The sequence below is a fragment of the Brassica napus genome, chromosome C7 (assembly GCF_020379485.1).
Source record: "Brassica napus cultivar Da-Ae chromosome C7, Da-Ae, whole genome shotgun sequence".
In the NCBI taxonomy this organism is placed as follows: Eukaryota; Viridiplantae; Streptophyta; class Magnoliopsida; order Brassicales; family Brassicaceae; genus Brassica; species Brassica napus.
Genome location: NC_063450.1, coordinates 12,841,508 through 12,861,987, shown reverse-complemented (window position 1 = coordinate 12,861,987; position 20,480 = coordinate 12,841,508). Strand labels below are relative to the sequence as shown.

The 20,480-nt window shown below is 37.0% G+C and overlaps 3 protein-coding genes and 1 pseudogene across 3 annotated transcripts; 2 read left to right on the top strand and 2 right to left on the bottom strand.

The window, feature by feature from the left end:
* The first annotated feature begins 1,531 nt into the window (after window positions 1-1,531).
* LOC106406638 (proteasome subunit alpha type-6-B) lies at window positions 1,532-3,453 on the top strand. Its single transcript, XM_013847335.3, has 8 exons — window positions 1,532-1,831; window positions 1,946-2,027; window positions 2,105-2,201; window positions 2,285-2,343; window positions 2,432-2,514; window positions 2,807-2,902; window positions 3,025-3,084; window positions 3,201-3,453. Exons 1-8 carry the CDS (start codon window positions 1,661-1,663, stop codon window positions 3,291-3,293), a joined length of 741 nt encoding a protein of 246 aa, XP_013702789.1. The 5' UTR covers window positions 1,532-1,660; the 3' UTR covers window positions 3,294-3,453.
* A 44-nt stretch (window positions 3,454-3,497) lies between these two features.
* On the bottom strand, window positions 3,498-5,219 carry LOC106406640 (protein LURP-one-related 6). Its single transcript, XM_022707020.2, has 2 exons — window positions 4,797-5,219; window positions 3,498-4,076 (listed from the first exon to the last, which is right to left on the bottom strand). The coding sequence occupies exons 1-2, from the start codon at window positions 5,010-5,012 to the stop codon at window positions 3,717-3,719; spliced, it is 576 nt and encodes a 191-aa protein (XP_022562741.1). The 5' UTR covers window positions 5,013-5,219; the 3' UTR covers window positions 3,498-3,716.
* Window positions 5,220-6,310: 1,091 nt separating this feature from the next.
* LOC106405297 lies at window positions 6,311-9,458 on the top strand (annotated as a pseudogene).
* A 7,462-nt stretch (window positions 9,459-16,920) lies between these two features.
* On the bottom strand, window positions 16,921-19,649 carry LOC106405807 (subtilisin-like protease SBT1.8). Its single transcript, XM_013846355.2, has 2 exons — window positions 17,978-19,649; window positions 16,921-17,837 (listed from the first exon to the last, which is right to left on the bottom strand). Exons 1-2 carry the CDS (start codon window positions 19,596-19,598, stop codon window positions 17,173-17,175), a joined length of 2,286 nt encoding a protein of 761 aa, XP_013701809.1. The 5' UTR covers window positions 19,599-19,649; the 3' UTR covers window positions 16,921-17,172.
* Between the last annotated feature and the right edge of the window lie 831 nt (window positions 19,650-20,480).

Genomic DNA, 20,480 nt, shown 5'->3' with positions numbered 1-20,480 from the left:
CAACGCAACATGAAAGAAAGGAAGCTACCCTGGAGATTTTGTTGCAAAACAAAACAAGAAGCATATGTGATGAACTGTCCAAGAGGTATTTTCTACAACCTGATCATTATATTCCCAGTTTTGAGTTGTTAAAGGAAGTGGAATATGGGAAAAAGAAGCTTAGTAAATCATTGAATGATTATGAGTTTCAATGATCATATTTGGAAAGAATTAAGTTCTGCAACTTGGAAATTTATGAGAAGATACAAGCTGTGGATTTTGTGTTTGGATATTCAGCATTTTGGAATACATAAATCAAAGCTCAAACTTGGTTGTTTGAAAGAGGAAGAGGATTTCAAATTTTCTGGTCATTCAAGAAGGAAAAATTTGTGGAGTTTTTGTTATAAGAAGACATATCAGAACGAGTTGCAAAATCAAGATTCATGTTCTCTTCAATTTAAGAAGTCTAAAGTTGGAACAAGAGCTCAAGAAATCCATCCTCTGATTGATAAGGTAAAAGATGGGTTTGGTGTTACTAAATTCAAGAAGCTATCGAAGGAACAATGGTTGTATGATGGAGATGAATCTATTGAGTTGTTTGCTGCACCACAACACTTTCCATTTGATGTAGGAGAGATGTCAGATTTGAGGACAAATCCTTTCAAAGGAGGAGGGGATGATGCAATCCTGATCGAACCGGTGGAAGCATACGAGTGGATGCAACCCCGTGGATGTGATTTTGTTGATGAACCTGAACGGATGAAAACCCGTGGATGCAATTCTGTCAATGAACCTAAATGGATGAAAACCCATGGATGTGATTCTGTTGATGAACCCAATGTCCAGAAAGAAGATCCATTTGCCATATATGTTGGACCCATTACGAGATTAAGGTCCAAGAAGCTGAGTGAGAAAGTTGTTGGCCTTATTCAGAATCTGGAAAGTGAAGAAGAGCTACTTGGTATAACCTTCACTTTCTCAACCACCTCAACCACCACCTAACTATTTACTCCTTTGTCTCTTTTATGTTTTCTATGCTGAACATGCAGCACTTGTTGTCTTTTCTATTTAAACTATGTTTCAGTTTCATTTCAAATCAATCATCATTTTTATAAAAAAAAAACTATTTCTTCTCTTATTTGATGATTCATTGTTCTTATGAACAACCTGATTGTGGAGGTGTGTAAACCCAAAACAAACCAGCAACCTCTCTTGTTGACTGGTGTGTCATATCTAGAACAAAAGAGTGGTGAATCTGAGGCCATTCCGCAACCTCAGTGTGACCTATCGATCCATCTATCTATCCATAAACTGCCATTTATCCATTCATCCCAAAATAAACCATCTATCATCTGTCCTTTTTCGATCCAACCACAATCAGAGTAGAGTATCTTAGGGAGGGTTTCATCACATCATCTTTGATATCTTCCCAATAGTTGTGGTAAACTCATCTGGTGGTTCTGGTGCTCAATGAGCTCCAGTTATCTCTTATTGTTACGATAAGGATTAAAAAAAAAGTGTCAAAAATGCAAATTGTTTTACTTCAAGGGTAGTTTAGGAAATTGAGAAAACATCGGCTATACATGTTTCTGTCTTGAAGGCAAAGTTTTCTTCTATTCCTGTCTTCAGTAGATCGCAGAACGAGCAAAGGGTTTTAGTGAATCGAAGGTCGAGAAGAAAGATGAGCAGAGGAAGCGGCGGAGGATACGATCGCCACATCACAATATTCTCTCCGGAAGGTCGTCTCTTCCAAGTAGAATATGCATTCAAAGCCGTGAAAGCAGCTGGAATCACATCCATCGGTGTTCGAGGAAAAGATTCAGTATGCGTCGTTACCCAGAAGAAAGTTCCCGTAAGTTCCCCTTTCGTTTGTTTCTTTGAACTGCGAAAAGCTTGCTTCGGTCGTAGATCTATGGCACCAGATGATTTGGGGATCTTATAAATTTCGATTTGTGTTTGTTTGCAGGACAAGCTTCTAGATCAGTCAAGCGTATCTCACCTTTTCCCTGTCACCAAGTACCTTGGCTTGTTAGCCACTGGCATGACAGGTTTGTATCCATCCATCTCGGGGTTCTCTTTGAGTGTTTTGTCTAAAATATGTAACTTTTAATATGGAATGTTGCAGCTGATTCAAGGTCTTTGGTCACGCAAGCAAGGAATGAGGCAGCTGAGTTTAGGTTCCAATACGGATACGAGATGCCTGCCGACATCCTTGCTAAATGGTATACTCTCCCTTTTCCTCTATCTTCCTCTAGGCGTGGTGTGTAACTAAAAATTTACTAACCATGAACGTTTGTGCTGACAGGATTGCAGATAAGTCACAGGTCTATACTCAACATGCTTACATGAGACCTCTTGGTGTAGGTAAGTTTCCAATCTCTTTCTTGCCTAATGCATCATATCTAACTAGAGATTTAGCACTCATTCTTGTTTTCCTTTTGTCTTTCTTTAGTTGCCATGGTGCTGGGTATGGACGAAGAGAGAGGACCCCTGCTTTACAAGTGTGACCCAGCTGGTCACTTTTACGGTCACAAGGTAATGCCACTCTACTTTTTATGGTTAAATATAAGCTTCACGCATATTGATATCTAGACTACTCCTATCAACATGATACTGTAACTCATCTATAATTCATTGTATTTGACAATAGATTGTACTGAGACAAGCTATCAATGTTTATAATATTTTACATAATTTCTGTTTGTTAAGAACTATGGAGGTGAAACAACACATTGAGAATATGATTTAGTTACATAGATGGTAGATATGTTACATCATGTTAGATGTTTTTCTTCCCTGGTGGAATAATAGACTTGGTATGATGCAGGCAACTAGTGCAGGTATGAAAGAGCAAGAAGCAATCAATTTCCTGGAGAAGAAAATGAAAGAAAACCCTGCCTTCACTTATGACGAAACAGTGCAGGTAGTAAATTCACTGCTGATCCTCCTCTTTTTAGAGTTTTAGATGGGGAAACACAGCATCTGTTGCTATCTAGATTTGGTTAATTACATTTGACTTTTGAGTTATTCTCAATTCTTATGTAGACTGCCATATCCGCTCTGCAATCTGTTCTTCAAGAAGACTTCAAGGCAACTGAGATTGAGGTATCAATTCCTCACTCCTTTTTGTATTCATTAGGAATAGAAGAGCTGTATCATGTCAATGTATGTTTGTTAAAGCTTGTGAAAGTCATGTTCATGGCCTTGTTTTGGTTTCGCAGGTTGGAGTTGTGAGAGCTGATAACCCCATCTTCCGTTCCCTTGAAACAGAGGAGATCGAGGAGCATTTGACTGCCATAAGCGAACGCGACTGATCACTTTGAATCAATCAGACTTTGCATTCTCTTCCTTTTGCTTTCAACTCTTTCTAAGAACATTCACATCTCAGATAAAACATGTTTCCATGAGTGTTATGAATCTTGTGGTTTCCATTTGAACCTTTGCTTTCTCAGATCCTCTTCATATTATTTGTCATGTATGGTTGCAAAATTAAGTTCCAATTACCAAGAACACAGGGCTAAGAGAAAAAAAGTTTAATTATAATAATCTATAACACCTTAGTAATGATTTTTGAACTATTACAAAACAAAATATGTAAAAATATTTACAGAGTCGAGTAATTATTTAATAAAAACGACATAATAGTCTTTAAACCACCGTACATGGAACAACATGCACATTACACAGATTTGAGTATAGAAAAGAGCAAGTTGCAGATGATGCTAGTGATGAACCGATCAACAACTTGTAGATTCACCATAGATATAGTCAAGAACCGCGATTACTCCGAAAACGAAAGCTTTATCAACATTAGCTTTTGTCACCACCGAGTATATATCTTTGCTCCCACTCCATTCTTTTACCTGAGCGATCACACTTCCAGTTGAATCCACGATGCTACAATCCCTATCCGGGAAAGACCCTCTCACATCAAAGTAGCAGTTCCCCGGTTGGACCGAGATGCGGATGGAACCGGTTATGGAGAAACAAAATTGCTTAGGATCTCTCAATGTGAAAACCGGTTTAGGGCTTCCTTGATAGTCGTAACTATAGCCTCTCCACTTGTTATGAATGCTTAGAGCCTGCACCATTCCTCCCTACACCACTCAAACACATGAGACTTGTAATAAAGAAAGTACAACAAGATTCCACAACACAACTCCAAATCAACTTTTTCCATCTAGTGGAATATCTATCAAGAGGGTTGCTTTAACTTGACGCACCACTTCTTTAATATATCGATTCGTGTATATCTGTTAAGAGGGATGGCGCACAAATGCGTGTCTAGTAACCAAAAAAAAAAGTTTTTGATAGGTCCCTTAATATTATACTACAATTTTTGGGTTCAATGTTAAAGCAATTCATGTAGTATATTGCTATTTTATTTATTATGAACCCCATTTTCATAGACTTAAATCTATCACATTCTACAAAAAAGTAGATTAATTTATTTTTTAACAACATCAGTTTTATCTATATAAAAAGTTGTTTTTCTATTGGGACGTTATGTACGTGGAAAATATAGAAATAGTCCATATGTGTATGTAAGACCTATAACTAATGGCTGAGAAAACACACATCGGCTTCATAAAACGCATATATATTTCCACTAGTCGTTGTTTGTTAAGCTCTTGCGGTCTTGCATAACTGTCTATAAGTCTACATTACCTTTCTTTCAAAAGCTTATAATCTATTCAATTATTAAATTCACTTAAAGACATAAATTAATCATTTGGTTGGTCTATAATCGAGATTTCATGGGAAAAAGTTGAAAGTTCAGCATTACAAATTTGGCATAATAATAATAAAAAAGTTACCTTTTTATGGATGAGAAGCAAATCAGTACCATCACCATCTCTAAGAACTAACTCTCCTCTGGTGCCAAGAACTCCACAACCGTCAATCTTGAAAATAGTCTTCTCTCTACAATCTGTGACTACGAAGCCACCGCCGTTAACCACGTGTGGCCTTCGTCTCACCACCATCACCTCCTCCGTCGAAGAAAAATGCAATTTACTCACCACAGCTTTCATTTTCCTTAATAATTTTACTAACAAACTAAAGTTTTGGATTTTCTAACATATATATATAGTCGTATATCATGCATGGGTTACCTTTCTCATTCACTTTCTTGACTCTAAAGAAAGCAAAAAAAGAAGAAGAAGAAATGGTCCATAACTGGTCAGTTTTTCAAATGTTTGGCAACGTACGGTTTGACTTTTAAGCACCACGTCTCAACATAATACTTTTTTTTGTTGGTATTGAGTCTCAAAATATTCTTAGTATTGGAGTATATATTACTGTAAGTTCGTCGAAATAGCAAATATTCTTATTATTATCCAGTAAATACTTGACGCGTGGGGGGAACTGAATAATAAATCATAGAATGTTTCTTGAGTCAAAATCTCCAAAACCTAAAATCTGAAATAACTTGTTAATAAAAAGAAAATGAAGGAATATATGAGAAATTTAGTAACATGCCAATTCGTGTGGGAGATTGATTTCTTGTAAAATCGGAGGACTCTTGTGTACAAGTCAATACCCTCTTTTTCATCTTCTTATATTCTCTCTTAACCATATCCTTTTTTTTCTTTTCTAAAAAAGCTTACTTCCCTTAATTAGTAAGGAACCTCTCATTTTCTTTCAGCCACTAAATAATTGTTCATAACCGGTATATAATAACGTTTAAACGTTCTATTTTCCAAGTAGAAACTACATATGGGTGTATCATGTATGCAATGTGTATGCATGCATGTACTTCTTACTATTGTATATTACTCTTTCCGCTCCAAAAAAATCAATGTTTCAGAAAAAAAATTTGTTTCAAAAATATACATTTTTATGTTTTCAATGCATAAAATTAATTATAAATTGTAAACTTTAAAAATATAATTGTATTTATTAAATTTCTATCGGCTAAAAATGGTGGAGAATAATTAATCACGGAAAATAATGTATTGCTAACTAAAATCTGTTATATTTTCTAATAAATGTGAAAATCTTAAAACATACATTTTTTTCTAAAACAGAGAGAGTATTTATTATCTTTAATGAAAAAGAATTAACCGATTTTAGTTAGCTCATACTCCATCCGTTTCACAAAGATAGACTTTTTAGTATTTTCACACATATTAAAAAAACACATTAAACTACCATAATAAATGTATTGTTTTCTGTAATTTTCAATTTTCAATAACTTTTAACCAATAGTTATTCAATAAAGTCAATTAATTTTTTTAAAGTTTATAATTTTTTTTATAGAAAACACAAAAAAAATACATCTTTGTGAAACAAATTTTTTTTTAAAAAAGTCTATCATTAAGGAACGGAGGAAGTAATCATTATGAGCCAGATCTGATTCGTATATCAGCACCAGTGTTCCACCATCTTACTGTCGCCGCTAGGGTCCTTGCTACTGGCTAATATTCTCTTATAAACATGGATGCTATATATACCTTTAGTTAAAACCTTAATGATCTGTTTAAGTGATTCACATCAAGACCTAACTAATTTTTGTTCCTTTTTAGGTCAAAAGATCAATGACGTAAGAAATTCAAATATACGTTCGTTGGCACTTTAACTCGTCATTGACTTTAGTAAAAGGAAACTTGAGAATGATTTTGAGATGACAAATTGTAGGGTAGATTAATGCGTTGCTGGTAGATTATTGGGTTTGTGCCATGTGACACATGTGATAGTGTAAGAGGACACGAAGGTGTCAACTAGTATGTGTAAAAAGTGCTTGAGAGATCTGAATAGTTCAAACTTTCGCTTGGGTTTATTTAATTCCGGTCAGGTTATATAGGCAATGCCGTAATGAATTGTCAGGCTAAACTTCTACGACAGAAACTAGCATGGTAACATGCGGTTTGTTCACAAAGTCAAATATGTTAGTGTCTAAGCCCAAACGACGACGAGTTCTTTTTTTGTATCACAGAGTAGAATCTATAGAGAGAGACTAGAGAGAGAAATAGCTTTGAGTTTCTACGTTCGTCATACGACGAGTTTTTGTATCTCTTTTCGGTTTTTGGCTTACACTTCAATAAACAAAACTTTTGACCCTCTTTCTAATCACATTTAACTCATAAAAATCGTCTGGATTTAGGATTCAACACTAAGAATCAAATTTGGTTTCATAAACTTGGTATTAGACTTGTCAGCTCTTCTTAGCCTAGTATACCCAACAAATTCAAATAAAGAATTCGACAACCCGAGATGATAAAATTAATACGAATGTTTATAAAGATACTAATTAATTTTGATTTGGTATCAAACTTATCAGACCTCATCGGTTTGCTTCTCAGAAAAGGGTTCTAGATAACAAAATATTATTATTTTAATTAGTTTTGTTTAACTACTTAAATTTAAATGTAAATGAAATGTCCAAGCTACTTGTACCTTGACAAGTGGAAGAAGGAGTCATATACGATTCTTAATATGACTATTTATTTAAATTGCTCATTTCCAAGATCAGGAAAAAAAAAGCAGAAAAAATTGCATGACACATCTTCAGTCGATACAATTTGATGGAAACTAGACAACTTTGGCACAAGTATCCAAACTTATGCATGCGGTCATGGGGGCACTCAAAGGTCTGTTTGTTTTTTAATATTAAGGTTTATATGTAAGGAGAGACAGCTTCGGTTCTGTCACAGACAAAACTTGAATCCTAGAGACACTACTCGATTAGTTATTCTTTTTCATAAGAATAGTATAATGGCTAAGATTTGGGAAAAACACACGTTTAGTCTGAGATTTCTCATTGATGAAAAGAAAAACAGAGTTGTTTTGGCTGAAGCAGGGAAAGATTTTGTTGATGTGCTATGTGGCATTTTGACACTCCCAATGGGCACCATTGTAAGTCTGCTAGAGAAGCATAAGAATCCGCAGTCTTCAATCGTTGGTTGTTTTCACAACCTTCACAGAAGTGTTTCTATCATGGACGATGATAATTTCCAGACTCAAGCTTGTAAGAATCTCCTGATGCATCCCAAGAGTATGAAGGAAGCACAATGCAGACAGCTTAAGTTGAATATAGAAAGATGATGCTGCTGAAAAGACAAAGTTCTTTGTTTGCCCACATTTTATGTATGATGAGACTTGTTGTAAGGCGTACAACAATATCCGTACCTCGACGTGTAGCTGCCGAAGAACGATGTGACACTATATACATGTTGAAGAAGGAGATGAAGCTGATGGCTGCTTGGGGAATGAAAGTGATGGGGTTTTCCTTAGTTGCAGAACTTCATCTATCATCACCGATTATATGAAGGTGGCACTGAACTCTATGGGTCTTGTACTAAACATCCTCAATGATCGTGGTTATTCTGGTTTCGATAAGCTGCGAGAAATGGTTCTTGATGTTGGTTTCGAAGAGATACTCTATACTTGAAATTATTTTTACATGCTTTTACTTTTTGCTTTTGATGGATAATCCGGTATTTTTTTCTAGGTGATGACTTTGCTAGGTTGTTTGTTCACTTCGGAGCTCCCTTGAAGATACATTTTTGAGGAAACATTGTGTCATGACAAGGAAACGTAAAACGTTGACTCCACTTGTGCAAGAAACTAGAGTTGCTGGAGAAGATGAATGTTTAACCCCGAAAGTTTTGATTAGAAAGTTTGACAGGGAGATTCTTTATGTTGAGTGCAGAGAAGATTTTGTTGATTTTCTTTTCAGCTTTCTTGCCATCCCGCTTGAGTTTGCGTGGGAACTCTCTATTGACGATGCCAACCTTGGATGCGTTGGGAATTTACGCAGAAGCGTTAAAGAGCTGAGCTTCGAGAAGCAAAAAGAAGCCATAATTTCCAAATGCGTTCTTCCTCATTGCTACAGCTTCCGCGCACAACTTCTCGATGTTGTTATCTAGGAAAAACCGGAGTACTAATGCTTGTTCTCTCGTCATGGTTATATTGATAACAAGCTCTGTAAAAAGATTAAGAAGACTGTTCTTGGAGACGGTTTAAAAATTGTCAAGGTATCTCCAGTTTCTGCTAGTGTTGGAACAAACTTCATAGTGTCAGATGATCCGGTTGTCGCTCCTATGAACTCATCTTCAACCGTTTCATTATTAAGCAAGTTGCAATTGAGCATTGGTGATATTGAGGAGCACTTAATTAGCATTGGCAAAAATGAGGTATGTTGCACATCTTTCTACTCTTCTTGATTAAAAAAGAAAATTTCTTATTTTTGTTTTGAGTCTATTTGTGTTGCAGGCAATCATCATACTTAGAGCTTCCTTAATCACAACCTCTGCTTTAATCAATGGTTTCTCAAACTTCCTATTTAAGATGAAGCCAGAAGAAGCAAAACAGCTAACTAAAAAAGATAAAATAGTCGGAAGAATCTCTCATTTGGTAACGTGGTTGTATCATTTACTTTCTCTGTATCATATAAGCGGTGTTTAACAATTTTTATTTTGTTTCATAATAAGTGATGTTCTCACAGTTCTAGATAAAATTTAATATAATTTGAAATATGTGATCAATTATAAAATAATACATCTTATTTTTATTGGTTAAATTAGTTGTATTTAATGTTATTTTATGTGATCAAAGTAAATTACATAAAATTTTGTATTTTCTTAATTTTTGTGTAAAAATCTTAAACATCACCTTGTTCTCTTTGATTTAGTTGTTCATTGCAATTACTCATAAAAATAAGATATTAGAGAATATTATGAAAAGGTTGACCTTGATAATAATTTTATTCTATTACTATATAACATTTCCGTCATCATTGACGTTGCCACCGTTAGAAGAGTTTTTTTTTAAGAGAAATTTTTGGTTTCACCCCTAGGCTGAACCTCTATATTCATCAATCAATAGTATTTGAATATTTGATATTTGATATCTTTTAAAAAGGAAACAAAATTGAATTTCCAAATAAGATTATATTTTTAAAATAAAACAATAAAAATACATAAAAATAGTTATAAAAAAAAATAAAATAAATATTGTTAAACCGTTAGCAAAATACTAAAACTTATACCCTAAATCCTAAACTCCAAACCCTAAATTATAAACCTTAAATCTTGGATAAACCGTAAACCATTGGAAAATTTTAAACACTAAATCACATATTAAAAACTAAATCTTAATAACACTAAACCCTCAACCTTAAACCCTAAACCCTTGGATAAACCCTGAACCCTTGGATAAATCATAAACTTCAAATCAAAAATATTTAAAATTAAACCCTAAAGTTTATGATTTATTCAAGGGTTCAGAGTTTACCCAAGGGTTTAGGGATTAGAATTTAGGGTTTAGTGTTATTAAAATTTAGTTTTTAATGTATGATTTAGGGTTTAAGATTTTCCAACGGTTTAGAGTTTATCCAAAGTTTAAGGTTTGACCTTTAGAGTTTGGTTTAGTATTTAGGATATAGGGTTTAGTATTTTGTTGAAGACTTAACAATATTAATTAATTTATTTTTTTAACTATTTTTAACTATTTTTATTATTTTATTTTAAAAATATAATTTAATTTGGATATTTAATTCTATTTTTTTTTTTAAAGATATCAAATATTAAATACTCAAACACTATTGGACTGCGAACTTCTACGTTCTCAACAATTTCTCTTTTTTTAATACATCATCATTACTTTACTGTACATGTTGGCTTCATGTGATCATTTATTGAGCGCATGTTCTCCACTCTTGTCTCGACTAATGATGTCACATTACTTTTCTTGTTGCTTGACAGTTGACAATTACATAAGAATAATTAAACTGAAAAACAATAATACGGAGTACATAAATTATAACATCTGTTATGAAAGTCAAATAAAGCAGCCGTATATATTGAAAATATAAAAGGATGTGGGGCCCGCTGCACTATTTGCACAGTAAATTTCTTTTTATATATACGAACGTTTGCGTTCGTTTGTAAGCACACCATCCTTCTCCTTCAATAACACATCCTCTCTTCTTATCAGTATTATACCCTTCGTACGGGTATAAAATTTTGCTTTATTTAAATTCCTGCGATATAATAAAATTCCAGTTCTTTTTATAACACGTTATCAGCACGATCACTCTGCGATTCGGTAAAATTTATTTGTATCATTTATACCCTGTTATAATGGCCGGAATACCGCCTATATTATTTACTATTAATTTAATTTATTTATTGGTCGGCCGAGCCGCTTTATATTCTGTTTATTGTTTATTGGTCGGCCGAGCCACCTAATATCCTGTTTATTATTTATTGGTCGGCCGAGCCGCCTTATATTCTGTTTGTTATTAATTGGTCGGCCGAGCCGCCGTATAATTTATTTATTACTCTGCATTGATCGGCTGAGCCGTCGCATGATTTGTTGTCATAACATAAATATTTCATTGCCATAATTTTTACTTTCATGAAATTTTATAGATTTGATTGACTGTTTAATACGATATTTTCAGATTGATTTTTAGTGCACTCGATTTAACCCCAACGGTCACAAAGAAATTTTTTTAAAAATTTCCCCTTTCTCCAACGGTCATGAACAGTAATTTTCATCTATAAATACAACTCATTTTCACTCCATTTCATCATCCAAAACATTTCATCTTCTCTCAAAAATTTCAAATCGCTCTCCTCTGATTTATCATTTCAAGAAAGATGATTCGCGCACTTTTGTTTTTATGTGTCATTTTTATTTGTGTTTCTATTTATGGTTTACTCGTTGGAGAATTTACTCCGAGTGAATTTAAGATGAATATCGGTTTAATTTTCTTTACATCGCTTCTCCTTGTAATTGCTTGCATGATTAATGTAAACGGTTTTTAAATTATGAAGTTCTAATAAAATATTTTTATTTTGTGTTTTTAGAAATACAAATGGCAAACATCGAGAAACTCCAGTTCCCGGCTCTGAAAGTAACCGGCGAAAATTATGTCAGATGGGTCACAAATGTGAAACCTTATCTTGTAATAAAAAAGATAACTGAAACGATAGAAGTCGGTAACAAATCGCCACCCGAACATATAGCCGAAGCGATAATCTTCCTGAAGAAGCATTTAGATGAGAATCTAACTCACGACTATGGAGACGTTGAGGACCCAGCCGTACTATGGCAAGCCTTGAAAGATAGGTTCGATAATCAAAAGGAAATCAATCTCCCTCACGCTCTTGAAGAGTGGAAAACCCTGAGGTTTCAGGATTTCCAAAGGGTTAGAGATTACAATTCCACTATCTTGAGGATAGTTGCACAATTAAAATATTGTGGTAACCCTGTCACCGAAGCAGAAATGCTTGACAAGACATACAATACTTTCCACAAAGAACACAACGTCTTATCCCGAATTTACAGAAAATGTGGGTACACCAAATTTTCTGAATTGATGGTAACACTCATGTTGGCTGAAAAGAACGATGAGTTACTAATCAAAAACCATAATTCCCGACCTACGGGAGCCAAGGCATTTCCCGAAGTGAATGCTACGGCGGTAGAATATTCGGGAAGGAGAAACCAGACCAACCGAGGTCGTGGTCGGCGTTTCAACAACAAACGTGGAAAGCCTTACTATCCTAAAAGTATTAGATCTAACAAATGGGTTAGATCTGAACAACGTCCTAAAGGCAAAGAAACCGAAGAGGATACCACAAAGAAAAGTGAGACTGTATGTTACAGATGTGGATGTAAAGGACATTGGTCACGTACCTGTCGTACTCCCCCACATTTGTGCAAGTTATATCAAGAGTCCATAAAAGGAAAGGCTAAAGAGGTGAACCTCACGAAAAATGTTGAAGGGACCTCATACCTTGAATCCTCTGACTTCGCTAATGAGCTGGACTAGATTACTCCTGAAGAGAATCGAAATGCCTATGATAAGAGTATTGAATAGTTTTCAGTATTACCATGTATAATTATTATATTTCATGTTTTAAACAAATAATGATGTTTTTAACGTCATCTTATTGTATAATTATTATGTGTTTCCTTATATGAATGAATTTTATGTTTTTCTTTTATTAATATTTATGACAATTTCAGAAATGAATCAGAATACTAATGAAGCAAAATCCAAGAAACGGATTCGTGAAATATGCATACCAGATAGTGGAACAACGCACACTATTCTGAGACAAAAGAGATATTTCTCTGATATAAACCGACAAGAATTGTCGTCAATACAATATCAGGTCCTGCAGACGTGATTGAAGGAACTGGTAAAGCAAACTTTACTTTACCGAATGGAACAAAATTTTCCATAAATAATGCTCTATATTCTCCAAGTTCTAAAAGGAATTTGTTGAGTTTTAAAGACATATATCTTCACGGATATGATACTCAGTCTGCAACTGAGGATGGAAAGAAATACATGTATGTAACTTCTGAGAAATGTGGCAGAAAACACATATTGGAAAAGTTTCCAGAGCTTCCTTCGGGGTTACATCATACTTATATCGATGAGATCGAATCAAATCTTGTAGTAGAACGGAACCCAGAAGAGTTCACGTTATGGCATGATCGCCTTGGCCACCCAGGAACTACAATGATGCGTAAAATCATAGAAAGTTCACATGGTCATCCACTGAAAATCCAGGAGATTTCTCAAGGGAATAAAATGACATGTGTTGCATGTTCTCTAGGAAAATTGATCGTAAGGCCATCGCCAACCAAAATCGATAAAGAATCACCAAAGTTCCTTGAAAGAATTCAAGGCGATATATGTGGACCTATACACCCACCTTGTGGACCATTCCACTATTTTATGGTATTAATTGACGCATCCAGTAGATGGTCACACGTTTGTCTATTATCATCTCGAAATGTGGCATTTGCGAGATTTCTAACTCAGATAATCAAACTGCGAGCACAGTTTCCTGATTATACTATTAAAAGAGTTAGACTAGACAACGCTGGTGAATTCACATCCCAAGCATTCAATGACTATTGTATGGTAATGGGAATTGAAGTTGAACATTCGGTTGCTCATGTTCATACGCAAAATGGTTTGGCTGAATCTTTAATTAAGCGTCTGCAATTGATTGCAAGACCATTGATCATGAGATCAAAACTTCCAACCTCTGTATGGGGACATGCCATTTTGCATGCAGAAGCACTCATTCGGATCAGACCGAGTGCATACCATAAGTATTCCCCACTACAGTTAGCGTTTGGTCGAGAACCAAACATTTCCCATTTTAGAATCTTTGGTTGTGCGGTATATGTGTGAGTGTAAGTATTTACAGCGTTTGGTCGAGAACCAAACATTTCCCACTTTAGAATCTTTGGTTGTGCGGTATATGTGCCTGTAGCACCACCACAACGTACAAAGATGGGACCACAAAGAAGATTGGGAATATATGTTGGTTTTGATTCCCCATCAATTATAAGATACCTAGAACCACAGACTGGTGACGTCTTTACAGCACGTTTTGCTGATTGTCATTTTGACGAAAATGTATTCCCAGTTCTAGGGGGAGAAAACAAAAATGTTGGAAGTGATATAAAATGGAGTGTACCATCATTGTTATATCTTGATCCTCCCACTAAAGAGTCAGAACTAGAAGTTCGACGAATTATGCATTTACAGAGTATAGCTAACCAGCTACCTGATGCATTTGTAGATACCAAGACGGTAACTAAATCTCATATACCAGCTGCAAATGCTCCTGCTCGTATCAAAATGCCAAATGAACAAGAAAAGGAGGATGACACACGAGAGCCAAAAACACGCCTGAAGCGTGGTAGACCTGTTGGTTCTAAGGATAAGAATCCTAGGAAACAGAAGAAAACTGAAATATATGATGCACCCAAAATAGCAGAAAATATTTTGGAAGAAATAAATGATAAGGATTCTGATGAATCAGAGCATCATGAATCAGAGCATCATGAATCGAAAGATAATCATGAGATTTCTATTAATTACATCCATAATAAAAGGATATGGAATAGAAATGAACAAAATGACCTTGATGATGCTTTCTCATATATTGTGTCAAGTGAAATAAATGAAGAAATCGATGATCCAGAACCAAAATCTGTCTATGAATGTCAAAAGAGACATGATTGGGAACAATGGAAAAATGCAATACAAGCTGAACTTGATTCGCTTAATAAACGAAAAGTATTTGGATCTATTGTGCTCACACCTGCAGATGTGAGACCAGTTGGGTACAAATGGGTTTTCGTTCGAAAGCGAAATGAGAAAAATGAGATTACGAGATACAAAGCTCGTCTAGTGGCTCAAGGTTTTTCTCAAAGACCTGGAATCGATTATGAAGAAACGTATTCTCCAGTTATGGATGCAATCACATTTAGATTCCTGATGAGTCTAGCAGCTGATAAAAATCTAGAGATGCGTCTCATGGATGTTGTTACAGCTTATCTATATGGATCATTAGATACTGATATCTACATGAAAGTTCCTGATGGATTTAAAATGCCAGAAGCATTAAGTTCCAAACCTAAAGAGTTATGTGCAATAAAATTGCAAAGATCATTATATGGGTTAAAGCAATCTGGACGTATGTGGTATAATCGTCTCAGTGATCATTTAACAAAAGAAGGATATGTGAATGATCCTATATGCCCATGTGTTTTCATCAAGAAAACAATATCCGGATTTGTAATAATCGCGGTATATGTTGATGATCTTAACATTATCGGAACTCAAAAGGAAATACAAAAGGCATCAGACTATCTCAAAGGAGAATTTGAGATGAAAGATCTTGGACAGACACAGTATTGTCTTGGCCTACAAATAGAACATTCACAAAATGGTATATTTGTGCATCAATCCACATACACTAAAAGAGTGTTGAAACGATTTAACATGGATAAATCAACTCCTCTTAGCACCCCAATGCTCGTTAGGTCACTTAATATTGAAAGTGATCCATTTCGACCACCTGAGGAAAAAGAAGAGATACTTGGTCCGGAAGTACCATATCTAAGTGCAATTGGAGCACTGATGTACCTTGCAAATTGTACACGGCCTGATATATCATTTGCTGTGAATCTTTTGGCAAGATTCAGCTCATCCCCAACTCGAAGACATTGGAATGAGATTAAGCATGTTTTTCGTTATCTCCAAGGGACCATTGATTTAGGCTTGTTTTATCCTAAAAGTTCAAAATGTCAAATGGTTGGTTTTGCAGATGCAGGATATCTTTCAGATCCACACAAAGCCCGATCGCAAACAGGATACGTTTTTACGATCGGAGGCACTGCTATATCTTGGCGTTCCCAGAAACAAACGCTCGTGGCTACTTCTTCAAATCATGCTGAGATCATTGCACTCCATGAAGCAAGTAGAGAATGTGTATAGCTGAGATCAATGAGCCGACACATCTGTTCAAGCAGCGGGATTGGCGAAAATACGGAGCCAACTATTCTATATGAAGATAATGCAGCATGTGTTGCTCAAACAAAGGACGGATATATCAAAAGCGATAGAACGAAGCATATTCATCTGAAGTTCTTCTCATACACTCAAGAGCTCGTGAAGAAGAAAGAGATTGAAGTAAGATATGTCCAATCATGCGACAATGCAGCTGACCTCTCCACAAAATCACTTCCGACTTCGATATTCAGAAAACATGTTCGTAACATTGGAATGCGTCATCAGAAGGATCTATGACTGCTCATTCGAGGGGGAGCTTACGTAGTTGTACTCTTTTTACCTTACTATGGTTTTTCCCATAGGGTTTTCCTAGAAAGGTTTTTAACGAGGCAACAAAGACGTTAAGCGAGAATGGATAGTGACACCGATCCCCAAGGGGAGTGTTATGAAAGTCAAATAAAGCAGCCGTATATGTTGAAAATATAAAAGGATGTAGGACCCGCTGCACTATTTGCATAGTAAATTTCTTTCTATATATACGAACGTTTGCGTTCGTTTGTAAACACACCATCCTTCTCCTTCAATAACACATCCTCTCTTCTTATCAGTATTATCTCCTTCGTACGGATATAAAATTTTGCTTTATTTAAATTCCTGCGATATAATAAAATTCTAGTTCTTTTTATAACAAGATCAACGTTCTTTTCCTTGACAACATTTTCTTCTTCTACCCATCCCACAATACACTCAAACTAAATCAAACAAAACATGAACGATTCACATTGCTTATGGCTCGGGATGTGTTTTTGTTTAGCAGAACCCAGCCAATTTTAGGAACTGAAATCTCCCCCAACAGTAATTAAACTTAAAAACAGAAAACATCGCTAGGGATGTTAGATTTGTGTGTTTTGTAATCAAAACCGGTTCCATGAGAATGCCACGGGACTTCTTACTTGGTGTTGCGGATTGCTCCAAGTGATGGATCCAAACTCAGCCTTGTTCGTCAAACTCACTCCCTTTTTGCTTACAAACGTGACAGTGTACCTCTTCTTCTCTCCCACACTTCTGAACGCAAGCTTCGATGGTTTAACCGATATCCCAACACTAGGTGCTCCATTAACCACCACCTTGTAAACCGAGTTGGCTGCACCCACGTTGGTTACCTCCCTGGTGTACCGCACAACCCTTTTGCCACCAAACAAAACCGAGAAACTTGGGTAGTTGAGCTGCCCAGGATTAGAGAACTTGTTCGAGCAGTTAACGCTTGGTCGCTTCACAATCGCCACAATGTGATCTACTGTGTAGTCGAGAGAGCACAAGAACCTGATGTACTCCTCAGTGGAGATGTCGTAGACAAGACCCGGCGAGAGAGCCTTTTGAGGATCTACGTGGCCCGAGCCGTGAGCGTGTGGGTTGGAGAGGCTGTTATCTGCAGCATCACGGAGAGGAGAGTTGGTGTTGTCAAGATTGTAAGCTGTGGTCATGAGCGCTGACTTGATGGCGCTTGGACTCCACTCAGGGTGAGCTGCTTTCAAAAGACCGGCTAAACCACTGATGTGTGGGCATGACATGGACGTACCTAACAAACATCAAAACCCTTTCCATGTTAAAAAACAAAATAAATTTCCAAAATAAAATATGTTATAATAATCATGTATGATCTTTTCTTCATGACCATATAGATAATCAGTAATTGAAACGCAAAAGGCCGTGAAGTACCTGACATGATGTTGAACTGGGTCCTCCTCGAGTCCTTGTCAAGACCAGTAGGACCAATAGCATCAGACCAACCAGCCAAAATGTTAACTCCAGGACCAATGACGTCAGGTTTCAAGATCTCTGGAGTTACAGTGTTTGGACCTCTAGAGCTAAACGCAGCAACCACAGGAGAAGGATGAACATCAAGAACCGTTCCTTTAAATACAAGAAGAGAGGTTGGATTCGAATCCGATTTGATGTATTCTCTGAGGAGATCACCTGTCTTCTTCCCCACAGCAATCGCCGGAAGCAAATGACTATCGGCAACAAGCTCCTCACCACTCGCCGCAGTGTTGGCCATTATCATCCCCAAACCTCCAGCGTCTCTGACAACAGCTCCTTTCTCAACACGAGCGTTCACTCCTCTGTCACAGACCACGATTTTGCCACGCACGGTGGTGGGTTCGAGGGAGCCAGGGAGGCAGAGATTACTGGAGCTGCTGTTCCCTTTGTTGTAAACCAATTCCAGCGGTTTCGTCCCCATCCCTTCTCCGCTGTAAAGCGAAACTCCGACGAGGCGTTTCCCGTTCCCGAGATTCGCGTAAGCCGGGAAGTCACGATCTAGAGTTCCGGCTCCGACAGTCATGACCCACGGCGCGACGTTGGCGACTGAAGATCTAGTGGGACCGCTGTTTCCGGCTGAGCAAGAGACGAAGACGCCTTTCTCCATAGCGGAAAAGGATCCAATCGCGATGGTATCACGGTAGTAAGGAGCTGATCCGCCGCCGAGGGAGAGAGAAAGCACATCGACGCCGTCTAGAATGGCTCGATCCATGGCGGCGAGGATGTCAGATCCGAAACAGCCGCTACTCCAACAGACCTTGTAAGTGGCCACACGAGCACCCGTAGCCATCCCTCTCGCCGTACCGGCGGCGTAACCGAGGAAACTGGCGTTTGTAACGGCGGATCCAGCGGCTGTACTGGAAGTATGAGTTCCATGTCCGTCGACGTCACGGGGAGAAACAGACTCACGTTTGGTCGAGAAACCGCCGCCGCCTGAAGACATCTGAAAGCCTTTGGAGAAGCTTCTAGCTCCGATCAGCTTCTTGTTACAAAACTTCGAATCGAAGTCGGGTCCAGATTCACACTCTCCTTTCCACTTGGACGGAATCTCTGGCATCCCGTAATCGTCATAACTCTTGGATTCAGGCCACACACCAGTATCTAAGACTCCAATTATCACACCGTTAGAAGCGTGGCCACTGTACCCTGAAGCAACCCCAAACTCGGATTTGAGACCCAGGAACTCCGGAGTTCGTGTCGTGTCAAGCGTGTACACAGGATCTTCGAACACATCCAGGATTGAGTCGGACCTGAGGAGGGATTCGGCTTCCTCGGTGTCCAGGAAAGCGGAGAAGCCATTGAAGGAGGTTTTGTACGTGTAGAGAAGAGGGGATTCAGATTCCGTTTGTGACTGTGGATCAGTGGAGATAGATTGAAGTTGCCAAGTGTACCAATCGTGGTGAGTTGAGAAAGATTCCGGTTTATCCGAGTGTTTAACGCGGACGATGTAGGTGCGCTTGGCTTCTGCTGAATAAAGGAGGAACAGGAAGATGAGTGTGATGGTAATGGGAGAAGCCATGATGACTGACTGTATAGAGAAAGAGAGTCTAGAGAAGAGAATGAAATATAACAAGGAGAAAGGAGTGTTTGGGAATTTTTAAAATAATAGGAAAAAGCGAGCCACGTTGGGGTCGTGTGACCGTTAGAATAATGACGGAAATGCCATCGTCGGTGCGTTTTTCGAAAGAGTGTGGGGGAACAGCTGGAGACACGATACGTGTTAAAGGCTACTCATTGCCTCTGTTTTATTGGGCCCATCCTTTCTTTATTGGTCTTCTCAACGTTCTTTTCGTTTCTTTTTTCTTTATTTTATTTTCTTTAAATTAGCATATTAATATCACAATTTACGCACTCCAAGTTTTTTCTTTCTAAAGAGTTTTGAAAATTAAGAATACAGCGTTTTCAAGAAAATTACAAAGATAGATCAACAATCAATACATTTAACAAAAACAGTCAAGACGATGACACTTTTTTTTTCAGAACCGAAAAAACTTGATAAAACATAACAAAACAACATTAAAATCCCATAACTAAAACCAAAATAGATTTGTCAGGTTATAACTATAAAGATCAAAACTCAAAAATGTTAAAATAGTCATCAATATTGTAAAAAAATGGAGAATTCTTCTGTATTATTAATGATCAATAGAGGTTCCTTTATATAGGAATTACAAAGTATAGATAAAAAGAAATTATCCAAAACCTAATACAACAAAAAATAGGAAAACTACTAAAATAGAGAAAAGGAAAACGTCATAATCCTAAGACGGTCTAAACCGACCGTCTCTCTCTCCTCTTGATCACGGCCGCGGTTGGGCCTAGACAAGGCTGATGGGCCTTCTCTTCTGGTCTTGGTTAATAGCAATCCACTCCATGATTTATAACACTCCCCCTTGGATGC